The sequence below is a fragment of the Motacilla alba genome, chromosome 2, assembly GCF_015832195.1.
Source record: "Motacilla alba alba isolate MOTALB_02 chromosome 2, Motacilla_alba_V1.0_pri, whole genome shotgun sequence".
In the NCBI taxonomy this organism is placed as follows: domain Eukaryota; kingdom Metazoa; phylum Chordata; class Aves; order Passeriformes; family Motacillidae; genus Motacilla; species Motacilla alba.
Genome location: NC_052017.1, coordinates 82,651,387 through 82,667,647, shown reverse-complemented (window position 1 = coordinate 82,667,647; position 16,261 = coordinate 82,651,387). Strand labels below are relative to the sequence as shown.

The 16,261-nt window shown below is 37.3% G+C and overlaps 1 protein-coding gene across 2 annotated transcripts; it reads right to left on the bottom strand.

Annotated features, from left to right (window-relative positions):
• Positions 1–6,408: 6,408 nt before the first annotated feature.
• Positions 6,409–12,826, bottom strand: SPATA48 (spermatogenesis associated 48). Of its 2 annotated transcripts, XM_038128144.1 has the most exons (4): positions 12,747–12,826; positions 9,883–9,990; positions 9,527–9,608; positions 6,409–6,651 (listed from the first exon to the last, which is right to left on the bottom strand). In XM_038128144.1, the coding sequence occupies exons 1-4, from the start codon at positions 12,773–12,775 to the stop codon at positions 6,619–6,621; spliced, it is 252 nt and encodes an 83-aa protein (XP_037984072.1). In that variant the 5' UTR covers positions 12,776–12,826; the 3' UTR covers positions 6,409–6,618. The 2 variants fall into 2 exon arrangements, 1 of the variants encoding a protein (XP_037984072.1); XR_005255838.1 differs by having other exon boundaries at positions 6,409–9,610.
• Positions 12,827–16,261: the final 3,435 nt, after the last annotated feature.

Here is a 16,261-nt window from a genome sequence, read left to right as displayed (position 1 = left end):
TTTAATCCTCAGTGTTTAGGCAACTTTCAGGCCAAAGGGGCAGCTTCAGGATGTACTGGCAGTTGTACAGCTTGATGTATATTGTGGGGAGGAGAATTAACCTCAGTTTTTTATTTGAATAATTAAATCCCATCTGACTTCTGGTTTAGGCATGTATTGCCTTCCATGCACTGAATTTTTAGCTATTGGAAAGCTGCAGCCTGATTTACATAGTATTGAAGCCACTGGACACTCTCATTAAAGCTTTTCTTTTTAATCACTTGCATTTGTGTTGTGGCTTGCCTTCTACAAAATCTTCGGTAATTTCAATCATTTCTCCTTTATTCTTTAATTATTTTAAATGTAAATTAATTTGATCTACAGCCTACTGGCTGTGTCATTATTTGAGATGTGTACATACTAGCATAGTTACTCTTTCAAACTGATAGTGGCTAATACAATTATATGCTTTTTTTCACTGATATCTGATCTGTTAATTAACTGGAAAATATTTTGATTGGGGTGACTGCTTACCCAAATTATTTAATTGTTCCATGAAAGGCTGTCAGAAAAAAAAATGTAAATGAGCTTAGGAAGTTCTATGAGATTTCACAGTAATAGCTCTTCAGGTTAGGGCTAGAATTAGACAGAGAAATAGCAAGAGCAGCTTGGAGCCTGCAGGAAAATAAACTCGCTCACATTTTAATTTCAATTAAAAAAATAGTTGGAGCACTTAGGTCTTGTCTATCCCTTTTCCTCCTTGATTTTCTTACATTTTACAAAGCAAGGCTCTCTTATCCCATACTAAAGAAGTGTGTGTAGCAGAGGAAAATTAAGAGGACTGAAAGCGTGATGTAGGTAAATTGGAAATTTGGTGTATACCTGGTTAACTGGACAGGGCTTCTTTCTGATCTTAGGTAAGCTTTTTATCCTGAATTGATTGGCTGTCACTGGTGAACTGAACATGAGAGAAAGCTATAACAAATTTTTTTTCAGCAGAGACCTTTACCTTTAGTTTATGCAGAATACTCTGGACATTCTTTCTTCAAAAATATAAAGGTCCTGTAAAAAACTTGATACTGTTTTTGAGAAAGTCTAATAATGATTTTTTAACCTGAAAGAAGTGGACTCACTGAACACTCAAGGGTTCTTGTGGAAGGAAATTCATGAATTTAATAAATGCATTCTTACTTTATTGAATAACTGCAATATTTGAATGTTAGATTTCATACTAGCAACAAAACAGTTAACTAGCCTAGGTGATGTAGCGTGAGTGCTCTATGGGGTTTTTAGAGGTCATAAATATCAATGAGAAGGTTTACACTACAAGATTCAGCAAGGTGTATGCTGTTCTAAAACTGAGAGCCAGCAATGAGATGATAAACATTCATCATTTATTCAAATTCTGAGAATGCTGGAGTTCATGACAAAATCCTAAAATAATGCATGTAAGTGTAATTTAGATATACAGATTTGTTTCATACAGGATGACAACAAGAAGTCATATAATGCCTTTTATCTAAAGAAGGAAGCTGATTATTGTCTTTCTGATGACTGCAAATTGTCTATATATAAGACAGATACTGCCAGAGGCTTGCAGTATAGGCAGAAGGAGCATCTCTTATGACACTTCAGTGTGACCAGCTGCTGAATTAGCGATGCTCCAAAGTTGCCCTTGCAGGCAAAAAAACCTACTGGTCAGTGGAACATGGATGCTTAAAGGCCTTTGAGTTTTAGGGCCTATATGTGATAAACTTACTAGATATGCTCATTTCTAGACCAAGTAATGAGCACAGAGCAGCTGCAATAGTTTTGTTTGGTTCCATAAGCAATTACACTTAGGCTGGCTTCCTATTTCTCTGAGAAGCCCCCAGTGAAAGTCACATTTTGTAAATGAGGGATGGTTTGGGCACTTATTTCCCTTCTTAGCCTTTACAGACTATTTTCTAAGCTTACTCTCAGAGCTGGTGTTTTTCAGAGGAGATATGAGGCACAGTCTTGACTTGCCGCCATTAAATGTCACGCACTGGTATTTGCATAAGAAGGGGTGTCCTCAATCCTTACTGCAAAGCCAGCAATTACATGTTCTAAGTGCAACTGGACATGCAGGAGGTCATAAGCAGCCATCTTGCCTCAGCACTCAGGTCAGTATTTTGGGAGCAATCTCCTCTGGGATGGCTTGATACGTACTTTGCAGGGCTGCTTTGTATTCCTGCAAACTGGGGGAAGCCGAGAGTCCTATTCTAAAGTGTAAGTCAGGCCTCTTGAGCCCCATATTGCTGCAGTGGCAGAAAAGACAGCAAGAACTAGGAGATACAGAGACCCAAAACAAGGAGATTTTAGCCACCGATGCAGGGGAATACCCCAATAAACTTTTTTTCTCCTCTGCTTTGCCCATCTTTGCCAAGTAAGTCATACTTAGTTGCTCATTTTCTGAAAGCAACACAAATTCTCTACTTGTTCATAATGTTTTTTCTGGTTTTAATTGCACTTTATCAAATAAGACAAGCTTCCATCTACAGTAAAACAAACCAAAGTTTCCAGTTATTAAATGCTTTTGGTTTCTGACTTCTCTATAAACACCTTATTTTCTCCAGTCATTTTCAAGATTTCAGGCTAAGATCACCACTGCCTCTTATATAATTTTCCTACCATGAAGTTGTTTATGTGTATTGTTTACCCAACAGACATTTCTCTTTCACTTGGTGTATTCATTACTAAATAATTCTGTGAGAAGATACAGGCCACTGATTTTTTTGCAATTTGCATCCCCATACTCTAAGCTATGTTGAAAGCAAAGCTTTTTGGTCCTCTTGCTTTGGAAGTACATTAATATTTCTATGACCTTTACTAGATGGCAGATGAGAAGCATTAGGAATAAAATAACAAACAAACCAAAGGAAACCAATTTTTTAAAATGTGTATTTCTAAAAGGAGCAAGAGGAAAAAGAATCTAGTCTAAAAAATATGAACTTTAGCTAGAGTTATGATAATTGCTCTATTGTACCTATTTTCCCATATCAAAATGCTTTTTTATGATCAATCCATTCAGCATAATGCACAAATATATTTGAAAGGGTTTAGTAGCTATGCATACAAAATATATATAGATACTATTTAGAGATATTTAGAAAGAAATAAAATAATTTAAGACATGATTATTTACTGTGCACATTGAAGAGATCACATTAAAAGCACAGTCATATACATTTACATACTAGCAACTACTTTACCCAAAACGACTTCAAAAATTTTTACTTCCAAAGCCTGCTGGTTCTAAAGAGAAGTTCTGTGAAACAAGATGTAAATATAGTGACTTGTGCATGGCATAAATCCTCTGTTTTAGAAGACTATACTTTCAGAAGTCTTTAGATGACTGTAGGAGGAAAACCAGCTACCCAGGAAACCATTTCTCTCACAGCAGCATTGTTTTTCAGTGGTTTTACTACACACCGGAAGCCAACTCTGTTCCTGTTCATCTAGCTGTTGATTTTTGGATCTGTTCTCAAAGGAACAGTTCCAAAAATCATTTCTAGTGACTTGAAATTTGACTGCTTTATGAACCCCACATACAGTTTGACACCACCTATGATTCTGCAAGGCATTTAACAACTGGAAATTAAAAGTTGCCCCATGAAAGTTGCCCCATGAGTTGCATTTGTTCACAGGTTTCCACTTGAGGGAAAAGGGATTATTTAATAAAAAACTGTCTTTCATAAGCTTTCTTTTTTACTTTATATCATATGCTACAGCATCAAATGAAAGGATATTCGGGGCAGGGGAGGATGTGTGGGTTAATTCTCTTTAGAGTAGTGTGGAAGTGTTGTAAAATTATAAAATAGCAATTACCAGATTATGATACTATGAATCTCATGAATCTAGAAGAGTTCAGATTAAGTGAAGTGGTATTAGTTACAGGATGGACATGATGGCAAGAATCCCCTTCTGTCATTACTATCAAGAGCAATGCTATTGCATCCTGTAGAACTGGGTTAGATCTTATATTGAGTGTGTCACATACTTCTTTTTTAATTACTGTTCTTGTTACTTTTTCTGTATGAATATTTTCCCTCCTTGAGATATCAGGGAATACTATATTTTAATTTTAGGGGAAAATAGATTTTTTTCATAATCAGAAGAACTTCTTAATGGGAAAGAAATATTTGAAAACATGGTTATTGTTGTTTTAGTTCGTTTATTTTACAAGGTATTTTTTATAGTTTAGATACAAGCATTTCCCTTGCACTTGGTCTTTAAGACCTAGAGATTTTTATTTTTTATTGAAATGCTCAGAGAAACGGAAAGTAACTAGAAAATAACTTTAAAAATACTTTTCCTCCTCACTGTTTAGTTTTGGGGTTTTTTTCTTAGTAAATGTCCTCACCTTGACCTATCAATATGAAGAAGTGTAAAATATCCTTACATTTTTTTACAATTTGGATTTCTCTAGAGGATTTCTAAGACGCAACTTCCCCTCATTAGAACCAGAGGTTCTGGCTCTTAATCCATAAAATCAGATGAAACTCTGCTGAGTTATCCAACTGAGAACCCACCAATTTTAAATATAGTTCCTATATTAATAGATTATTGTGCATTAATTATGCCACGTGTAAAATGTTTTTATACATAAAGCAACCAATCTAAACTTACTCAATCAATGGCATCTGTCTTTGCAGGCAATGTTCTCAGCCCAGCACTGGTTTAAAATGTAATCTGTTTTCATCAGCTAGTTTGAATGGAATTTAAGTTTCTGTTCAAGATACAGCAGTGATACTGCACTTGCATTGCACAGACAGTTCCTACATTTGTACCTAATGTCACATCACTCTGCACTGCACAACTGGGGATCTGAAAGATTTAATTGGAATTCTTCTCAAGCATAGAACAATACAGCCTTAGTAACCAGTAACAAAGCTGCAAATATTTTTAAATGGTACATAATAATTTGATAGGACATAATACGCCGAATTTGCAAAAGAAGCTTTGTTTTCAGCTAAAATATTCACTGGCTTGTATACATGTGTAGCTCCAAATGGAGAAGAACAAAAGGCAAAAGCAGGTTGCAATCTTCCTCCACCTCAACATATGCTATAATATTACACATGTACATGTTAGGTATACATGTAATGCATACAGAGAAAGTAATTAGATGAAAGCACCTCTTTTAAAAATCTGGGACTGGTGATTTTTGCACAAGGAAAATACAGAAAGTTGGAAGTGTAAAAGTTTCTGTGTAAGTCTGACATTTCAAAAACTGGTATCCTTCTGCCCCACTTCAGGATAAACAACTTTCTACAATCTTATTAGGGGAAATGGTATACCCTAGTATCTTAGCTGTCATCTCACATTCCCTAGGGGGTTGTATATCCTCTGTGACTGAGATTTGCACAGCAGTGTCAGGGATTTGGATGCTTAGTTCCCATTACTGCTGCTGAGGATCTAATCCCTTTGTTAATGGATGTTGGTTCCTTCTGCAGATCTTGTGCCTTTTGGCTCTGTGGTTTATTCTCCCTACCTTTCAGTATTTCCAATAAGTCTTCAGTCTACTCTTGAAAGAGTCTCACACCATTGGTGCACTTTTTAATCCTTCACTGAAAGCCCTTAAGTGGCTGCAAAAAAGCTACTTCTTACAAACGTTTTGACACATGTATGTACCTAAAAGTCTGGAGAAGCCTGTACTGGAGAAAAACAAGCCCCAAAGGTAATAGAGAAGGAATATAGATTATTCAGATGATACAATCAACCTCAGGACAGAAAATTCTGAGGAATCTGCAAAGCTGTCTGAATTAGAATAATTATTTGCACTATTTTGGCCCCTGGAGCTCAGTAGAACTTCCTGACTGACAGATTTGCATTTGATCTTCTCTTTCTCTGGCATGCTCCTTCCTCATGTTGTCTACACCGACATCAGAAAATAAACAGTACCAAGACAAATGCTTAAGTAGAGGTCCTCCATCTTCCATGTTTAGATTTTCCCTATTCAGATTAAGCATAAAAGAATTTAAGCATGGGTGTAAAAGCATACATTCTTAATTAGCCTCCAAACCAGGGAACATAACTTGGCTCCTTTTATTCACTACACAGACAAAGCCAGTTAAAGGTTAAAATCTCATTCTGTGACATTTAACCATCTTTTCAAGGTACACTCAGAACAGCTTGAGAAGGCCTGCTGCCCTGTAATGATTTCATAGTTAATAATACATTTACATATGTGTGTCCACATTTCTGTGTCTGTGTGCATACACAAAATGTTCATGTCAATGTATGAAACAGCTACAGCATCATTTTCAACCGTACTTAATGAGGCAATCTAGTACAGACAACAAGTTTCAAGACTTTGAATTATGTCTCTTCTTGTTCTTGGTATGGTTTTAACTGTCAATGTTAGTAAGTCATAAATATGAGAATAATGCAACAAGGACTACCACAAACATCCACTTCTGTATTATTTTATTTTTGTTCTGTATTTAAAGTATCTGCACATCTTCATACATTTCCTTCCTCCTCACGGTCAGACACTGAGGCTCTCACTTATCTGGGTAAAAAGGACTGGCATTCTCTAAATTGTAATAGTTTTTTATTCTGCTTTGAAAGAAATCTGAGGACCAACTGAAGTTGAGAAAAATGTCCTAGGTTCTTCTACTGAGTCAACTTCCATGTCTTGCAATGTACCTGCAGTTGCATAAAGACAGAGAAAAATGGAATTTTAAAACATGCTCTTATATTCCTAAGCATTGTCTCTTTTTCCCTCTCACTGCTTTCTTCACAAACATTTATGCCCATTGGCCACAGAGAATATTAATAATTTGCAATATTCCACAGGATTAGAATCAGCCCCCTAAAGATCAATGGTGGTTAATCTTCCTGAAGAGCTTCTCCAGCCTTTCTTGAATACAGAGACACAGACCAGACACACACAGAGACACAGACGCTCACACACACAGTTGTTTTACAACTAACCTGCACAGTACACGTGCAGACCTGCCATGACCATGCCAAATGCCCTCAAGCACAAAAGGCCCTGTGGTACCTGAAGGTCATGCTGGAGATTTGGCTTTCAAGTCTTCTAAAAATGCTTTGTTGGCACTGTCACATCTGCTTTAGATGCCCAGTTCTCGTGGCTGACACAGAACTGACCACAAGCATTTATGTTCACTCACTCTCCACATAAAAAACCATGGTTTTGACCTGGAGATAACTTTTGAAATCTTCAAAGCAACTTGCTTAAAGCTGCTTCTCAATCCTCTCAATAATCAAACAAAATCCAACACTATCTTACATTAATTATGGTGAAACCAATGGTTTTCCGTGCAACCTGAGATGCAATTGGATTTGTATTTTCCAGGTAGCAATGGACACAAGAAAAAACAACACATAAAGCATTCCTTCCTATGCAAAAGTTAAACAAATCTGCCAGAATTTAATTGCACTAAGGGGACTTTAAAACATAATTTTCTGTCTTCGCCTTGGGATTGCCTGGAAATAAAAATAGATTAAAAATACATCAATAAAGCTTGACATATAAAAACACTATTCATATTCAAAGATGAGAAAACCATATTTCTACTGTTTCACATCCTATACAATCCTGTTGACTTCAGAACGCTTGACACTGGTATGCAGGATTTTGCAGCACATCCTGTGGGAGCACCGTGCAATAGAAACTCCATGCAGAAATGGTTGCATGCTGCCTGGTCTGTCTGATAGTGCTGATACTTTTGACAGGAATACTTACTAAAGCAGGTTAGCAGTACACAAGAGACTCCATTTGATACCTATAGTTGTCTTCAGGACACTGACCATAGGTTGTAGACAGCAGTTTTAAAACATCCACCACATGCAATCACTTGATACTTTCTGAGAAATTATTACAATCATGCTTGAGAATGAGCAAAGAGACAAAGAAAGGTGCCACCATTTTAAAAAGGGTGAGAAAGGCCACCATTTTAAAAGGATGAGATCACATCCAAGATCAAAAGTTCATGGAAGCAAATTGTCTGACCCCAAATTATGGGAATAATCTCTCTTCTCTTCACCTCTCCACTATAGACTAGCTTGACCTGTGACTCCTGAAATCAGCAGGTATTATTATAATTTATTTTATAAAGGGAAGGAAACTAATGTTAAGCATCTCTCTTTTATGGGCATCAGTAACTAATATTGAGGGGAGATTCTCAGCATCCATCATAGTTCTATATAGCAGTTTCATGAAGGACCAGAATGTTCCATCTTTGCTCAGTAAACACTACGGACTATGCTCCTACTCCACAAGTAGGACCATACAGCTATTACAATTTTGCTATCAGGGATAATATCTCCTCAGGGAAATGTACCATATAGGTACATTTGCTCAGGCTAAGGTTGGCAAAACCTGCTCTGCAATCTCTGGATGTGATTATGCTCTCTAGTTTATTCCTACACAACCTACTTCAAAAAGGTCAGGAGATTCTGTCCTGATTCTGGAAAGTATCCACTAGCACAGAATGAGAACCCTGTTCTTGCCATACATTAAAAATCAAGAAAATTCCTCCAATGTGAACTACACCCACAGTAACGTCTGTGTAAAGTAAAAGGAAGTAACTGATGTGTTTTCTTCAGATCACAGTGGTGCCTATCATTTTTGCTCTTGAATTCTGGTACCTAAATGAAGTCTCTCAATGTTCTTTGCTAAGATTCATTTGCCTTTTTTATTTGTTTGTGACATTTACAAGCATAAGACTGCTTTGAGTTCAGCTTTATCATGTTATGGAGACTCAGGACTTTGTTGCATCATTCCATTCCCTGTCAACAGCAGCCCAAACCTACAGGTGACTGCCTATTTTCCAGGTATAACCACTAGAGAAAAAGAGCAGAGGTGACTGCATGGAGGGCAGCATAACAATAAGTTAGGTTATTCATCAAAATGGTGAAACTCTTGACGAGGTGAACTCTTTAAAAGCCACGCAGCTCCATAAATCTCCTCGAGCCTTTTCTGGATACTTTTCACTGACAGTGCTGAAAAAAGTGCGTGCTGTGAACAGAATCCTAAGACAAATTAAAAGTTTAATTAGAAGATAAATTTCTCAGGAAAACATGGAAACTTGGAAAAGTGTCACCATATCCTAGATCACTACAGATAACAAGAAAGCAGAATCTAAAGCACAAAATCATAAAGGAGAGAGGAGAAACAAAGTTACTAAGCTATTAGGAAGAAAGGCTAAGTTAGTTCTCTGCCAGCATCTGAAGCTTTTCATGCTAACAAAAGAAAAAGGATTTTTCAGTGTCCAGATCTTCTGAAGTGTGCAGATCTTTTGAAATCAACAAGTTAGACATCTAAATACGTATATTGGCCCACAGGTTTAACCAGCCTTTTATGGAAGAGCATTGAGAGAATAAAGATTATTTATTCACTTAATGGGGCAGCCATGATAGTGATGGGGAGCTGTGATGATTTCACAATCACAGGGTCCCAGGCTACATCAGTGTGGTGGCATGGTATGACTTTGCTTCTCACTTCCTTTTAAGTGAACCCACCCATTTTCAACAACCATTTTTTCATAACAAATACCTGTTTCTTAAGTCTGCCAAGATCAATTGAGAAACTCCATTCAGTTTTCTTTTGGGAATTGATAACTTTTACATTCATGGGCCTCTTTGAAAAAAAACAAAGACATTTGTTATTAGAAAAACAAAAAAGAAGTCATCTTCCCAACATATAACATTCAATGCTCCAGAAAAATTCTAAAACCTCAAAAGGACTTCAGATTATCATGACAGTAGTGGGATCCAACTCCAACTGTTCTGTATTTTTTAAGTCCATAGAATATAATGTATAACATTTAATTGTTCTTTAACAAAATAAATGCAATTATGATTTTCCCAGTAATTTTTCTGAACAAGCTGAAAAATATACCTCATACCTACCCATGCATTCCGGCAATTACTGTTGGGGCTGTTGATGGAAGATTAGAATTTGCTGGGTGAGTTGCTGACCAATGAACCTTGCCAGTGTATCCAGGAACATTTGGAGTGCTAAAGGAAACAGTTAAAAGGGGGATGGGGTGGAGAAAGGGTAAATTAAATTACTATCGTCTTGAAATATGACTTATCTATAAGTTCTAGAATGGATAGGGTTTATCAAAGATGGATGGGGTAAAATCTCTTAATAATAAAATGAGAAGTGCTTAGAATGTATAAACTGTCATAGCTTCCTTAAAGTCAGGGAAACAACTTTATGATGATCTAGCTGATGATCTGGGCCAAAATCTCTGGTAAGACATTGTAAATGTGAGCTCTTTAGAGAATTCTTTTTTCCTTTAATCTATTTAGGTTTAGTATCTGTATAATATTCATGATTAGAAGCAACATTTAATCACAAAGAAGAAAAGAAATCACAGAGTTTGCATGGAGTACAAAAAGCAAGGAATATTCTTTAAAAATGTGATACAGATTTAGTTAATATTTAGTTTCAAGCTTCAAGTATGGAATTTATATAACATATTTTAACCCAACAGGTATGATTTCTCATGGGCTAAGACATAAATGATTTTCCAAATTATTCTAAGGTTCTCTAAATTTCCCTTTAGAATTTATTAAGATGTTGTATTAACAACACTGCTTAGACACCAACTTAAATTCTAGTGTGAGTGAACCACTGAACTGAGACAGTATGCACCACATCTTGGAAAATGAAAGTATTTTCTTAATTCTGATGCTGTTTTAATGTGAAAATGAAAAGCAGAGTTCCTTAAAGATATGGAGTAAAAAACCTCTTCTTATCTGAAGGAGCATAAAGAAAATTTTTATAACAGTTGTTGCAAGATGACAGAGATGGATGAAATGAAAGAAAAAATAGGTAATATTATGAATTCAGATAATCCATGAGTATTAGAAATAAAACAAGATAAAACCTCAATATGGTAACTTTTTTCACAACTCAAAGTTTTTCAGAGTATCATTGATATTGTTCTGTATTGACATATCAAAGTAGGATACTGTTGGGTTATACAATTAAACATAGGACATACATGAAGTATGCATATACATCCAGACTGCCCATACACATGAAGGTAAAGGCTTACAACAAGCTGTTTCATCTGCTGAATCAACTAAATATTAGTGATTATAAACCTTGCCTCTGTTAGTCATTAGTGGGTCTTCACACCATATAACTGATAGCAGTGCTTCCTTTCAAATAATTTCTCACGTATTCTTCATTTTCCCTGAACTCTGTGTAAAAATAAGCAATTTCTTTAATTATTAAGTGCATAGAGTTACTAGTATCATGCATGTATTACTAGTATCATGCAACTGATGAGCTCCTTCTCTACAACTAAGTTCAGCAGGAGATGCAAAAATGGACACATGTGAGAGATACAGTTTGTCAGACTTTGTGTATCTCTGACTTTTGTAGTGGGAAACTTGGCTCTGAAATTCCCCACCAGAACAGCAGATGTAATGACAAAAGACTGTATCTACCTACCAGAGTTATAACAGAGGACTTTATTTAGCATGGGAGCACCGGTGGTATATGTTGTAGTCCTTGCACCCATAGTTAGCAGAAGGATCACTTAATTCTCTGTCTTAGTCTGCAGTAACCTTGCCCTAACCCATACCTTCGTACACTGCTACACTCCCTGTGCCATGCTCCAGTCTACAACTCTCCAGGGAGGATGGCTTTGTAGAATCAGTACAGAGGTTTTGTGGCACTAGGGAAGCTGTTTGTCTATAGAGAATCACTAAGTAGTTGGCTGGGCAAGGAACAAATTTGCTCTCTGTTTTGACAGCAGCTGTGCAGGGGCAATAAGTGGCTTGAAAATCTTTTACAGCAGTAGAACATGTTTTCAGAATTAGCCAAAATGGGTTGTGTTCAAATTTGCTTCTTCATGTCAAAGAAGACAACTGTTAGGTTAAGCGCACATTAGGTGACTGTAGAAAATTCTATCCGTATATCAGGATCCCACCACGGGACACAATGGATATTGGGTTGTTGTGACTGTAAGGACACGAATTCATCCAAAACTGAAAATATACCTGATACCACTCTGAAGGAATCAGTAAGACTGTGAACCCAGTTTTATTACCCTGGTAATGGGTTATGTAGCAATATATGTCTGCCACATGTCATGAAATTCCAGTGATTTCCTTGGAAGAGTATGGGGGTCAAAAAGAGAAGTAGATGACAACAAAAAGTCCTATGGTATCTTCCAGCATTTTATAAGCCTGTTTGAAGTTAAATCACATAAGAATTATGCTGTTAAATTTTAATAATTTTACATATTATAATATTAACCATATGTTTTAACATTATATAAAATACTTTTTATATTTCATATACTAATATTTCTATATTAATATATTAACTGTATTATTATACTGTTATATTTTTATAATTATAAAAATATAATTATAACTATATAACTGTGAGGGATCTGATTGATAAAATCTTCTCACCTTTGTAACTTGCAAAAGTAGAAGAAAAGATAAAAGCATCATAAATGGGCAAACGAGACCCAAAAGTCAATCTGAGAAATGAACCAAGATGAAGACTTGTTCTAGACTGTCTGTTAGAAACAATTGACAGAAGTTGGTACATTCATAATATGTGGGATGAATGTGGATCTGTAAAAGAAGAGAGCTGAACAGAGAGAAGCTAAAGGTATCAGGAGAGTAAGCAAGGTTACACTACAGCAAAGCAGCTGCTCTCCTGGGAACCTGCAGAGAAGATGCAAAACTGTGCTGCGGTTAGGTAGGTGATAAAGCAGAAGAAACTGAGGTTTAAAAAGTACCCCTTTGTGTTTCTGTTTTTTTGGATCATGCCGTCTAGCTCTTGTACGCTTTCTCTGATGAGCTGCTAACCCATTGTCGCTGCTGAAGAAAACAACTAAGTGCCAGCCTACCACTGGGCAACACACAAAACTCCTCTGTGGTTATGCTGTCGTCATTAAGCTTTCTTTCTGTAACCATGACATCTTTCTTGTTCATACACTTCCTTGTTATCATGCTAGCAGCTCTCAGTCTCAACAGCAACAAATATATAGTGCTGACAGTTGAATCTTTGCAGGAACTAAGATTTTTCAGTGAATTGTAGTGATTCTGACTGCCTCTATTTTTGTCCATAGAATCGTAGAATTAGTAAGGTTGGAAAGGACCTCTAAGATCATCAAGTTCACTGCTAACCCAGGACTGCCAAGTTCACTCAAAGTCCCTAAGTGCCACATCTACATGTCTTTCAAATATCTTCAGGGACGGCGACTCCTTCACTTCCCTGGGCAGCCATGTTTTCTCGTCCTATTGCTGGTTTACCTGGGAGAAGATACTGACCCCACCTGGCTTTTGGGTAGCTGTAAAGAGGGATATGGCTCCCCCTGAGCCTCCTTTTCTCCAGGTTAAACAACCCAGCTCCCTCAGCTGCTTCTCATAAGACTTGGTGCTCCAGACCCTACACCATCTCCATTGCCCTTCTCTGGACATGCTTCAGCACCTCAATGTCCTCTTTTAGTGAGGGGCCCATAACTGGACAGTGGATTTGAAGAGCAGCTTTACCATCTTGGGATGTCTTTGTAGATTTTTATTTCCTGGCAGTGATCAGGAAGATCAATGTGGACTTAATTTAGTAGGCCCTCCATACTGATATTTAGAGCTATTTGAGATGCCTTATGGTATCTGAGATAATTCCCTATAACACAGGACTCATAGGGAATATATATTGTTCAGAAGCAGCAGCTGGAAGTGATGGTCTAGAGTGCCTCCAGAGTATTGGATGCCCAGGTTTGCCATGTAAATTCCACATCGCCTGTTTGTATGGGAGTAAAATCTAGATTTCCCCCAAATAATCGGTGATTCCTGAAAACCTTGGATCTAGCACTTCAGCTTGAGCAATGGAGGTATCCAAGCTCTTTGTGGAAAAATTTTTGTCTAGTAAGATATCCAGTAGATTCTTACCTTAACACCTACAAGCAAAGAGTTCCTAACATCTTACTCTTTCTTATAAACACCCCTGTATAAATGCAATAGAACTAAATCACCATATGAAGTCATTATAACTCTTTTGGTTATTGCTACTATAAAATAGACCTCTCAGATCTCACTCACAGTATATAAACTCACAACTGGTTTCCACCTCAAATTCTCTTCCAAATGTAACACATTTGTGCCCTTCTACATCCTTTGTGCCTCTGTGATATTATTTGCCAAATGTCTGAGGCACGACCATGTGTCAGGAAATTCATATACTCCTTCTTGTTGTGAAAGAACGTACCTAAGATTACTTGTGAAGACGAAACAAAGTGCTGTAATGCAGAGCAGAGAATAGGACTGACAGCATTCTGAGTTTCATTTCACAAACATCTCCCTCAGCCATCAAAGCTGATAGTGAATGGGTACTTAAAAATGGGTTTTGGGTTCCTGAAAAGATAAAAGCATCAAATGGCAACTCTCCCAAATATTCTGAATCATGTTGAACTGGAAAACTTTGTTTCTACAATTTGAAACAATTTTTTCTGCTTTCAAAATTTTCAGTCCCCCTTTGTAGTATGGGGCAATATTTTCCAGACACAATAAAGCATTTCAAGGCAGCAATAAAATCTCATTTGGAAAATGTCAAAGTAGGATACTTCAACACACACTTGCCTCCACAACCTCCTGAATGAGTCAAACTGGACAACCACTAAACAGGCATGTATGGTAGACAACCTGTGAGTTTCTGAAGAAAGAATACTTTGTGAGAAAGCTCTTCAGCAGCCCTTGGAAATGACTGTGCAAGGTGCAAGACAGCAGAGGGTCCTGTTTCCAGCTAATTGTGGCCTGCGGGATTTCTGACAACTTGAATTTCCATGGGATGCATGCACACTGACAGCTGGAAAATAACTACACTGAAGAAATATGCAAAGTCACTACAGATGTACTGATGTGATAGTAGCATTTTGCTCAATGTGCTTGAGAAACCATGAATAAAGGGTAGTTTCAGAGAATATCTTTGTGCAAGAACTGCAAGACTTGAAGGACTTAGGACTTTGTCTTCCTAGCAATTGCATGTTGCTCATTTCAATCAAGTGTTTTTGATCAAATCCTATTGTCTTCCTCACACACACAACGCCTCTGGCACTGGACAGGTCACTTCAGCCTTGTTAATCTGCACTGTCAAAAACCAGTATTGTAACCTGTTTTACCAGTGTTCTGGCAATGCATTAGCTGGTGTTTCAAAAGCGCTGCTATGTAACTAACACTTGGTGAGAATGCACTGTGTTAGCACTGCCCTCTACTGTGAATCAGGAGCGGTGAGGGATGAGTCGAAAGTTTTGAAAAGATGACGACTGCCCCAATTTTTACTGAATTGAGGAGGCAAAGGCTTTTCTGTGGAACAAGAAAACATAATCACTGTCCTAACTGCTTTTGTCAAATATCTAGAGACAGATTCCAATAGGCACTGCAGCGAATCAGGAAGTTGTTGTGTTATAACACCAAAGACACACTAAAGAGAAATGCACAAGTCAGATGAAATGAACCTGGATTGATGTGAACGGTTGCTGTGTATGCTGGAATGCACTGAATGTGCTACACTATTACTACATTAAGTTCTGCCAGCTCACTGAAGGTGTAAGGGAGCTCCAACAACACCAGGGAGAAGAACTATTTGTGCCTGTCAGACCAGAGCCCAGCCCCTGAATGCTACAGAGGAAATCCCCATCGCCAAAGCGTGGGAGGCTTTTTTCCATTGACCCTTAAAACACCTGCAGAATCTAAAATACCACATAGAGCATAACCTTGTTTCAGTAGCTGATTGGGGAAGAAGTCAACACAGGAAAAAAGCGGGTGGCTAGGGGTGAAGTAGAATTATACAAAATAAAGTATGCATATAAATATTTTTAAGGAAAAAAAACAGCAGATGATTATGTTGAAACCCATATGATCCAATAAAAGCAGTTTCTCTACAGTTCTCAAAATTGTTGAGCTCAAAATGGACTTCTAAAGAAGAAAGACAGTATTTCAAAGTAGTTGTTAATAAAAAGAAACAATGATTTGGGTCATTACTTATTTTCACTTTTAAATAACATGGCACCTCTCAAAAATGCTTAGAGAATTTATCAGTCTGAGCCTTCCTGGAAGTCACTGTACCTCTGCTGCAAAATTTCCTCTGAAAACACAATTTTACTTTTCCAGTATTTGGACTGTCCTCCTCTTCTTTGGTACGTATGTGGGTTGGAGCAGCAGTTAGACACAGGAGATCAGATTGTGGTGTTTGTGGCCAGATTTTCGCAGGAGCTTAGCGATCAACGTGCACCCAGAATGTGAGCTCTTTCAG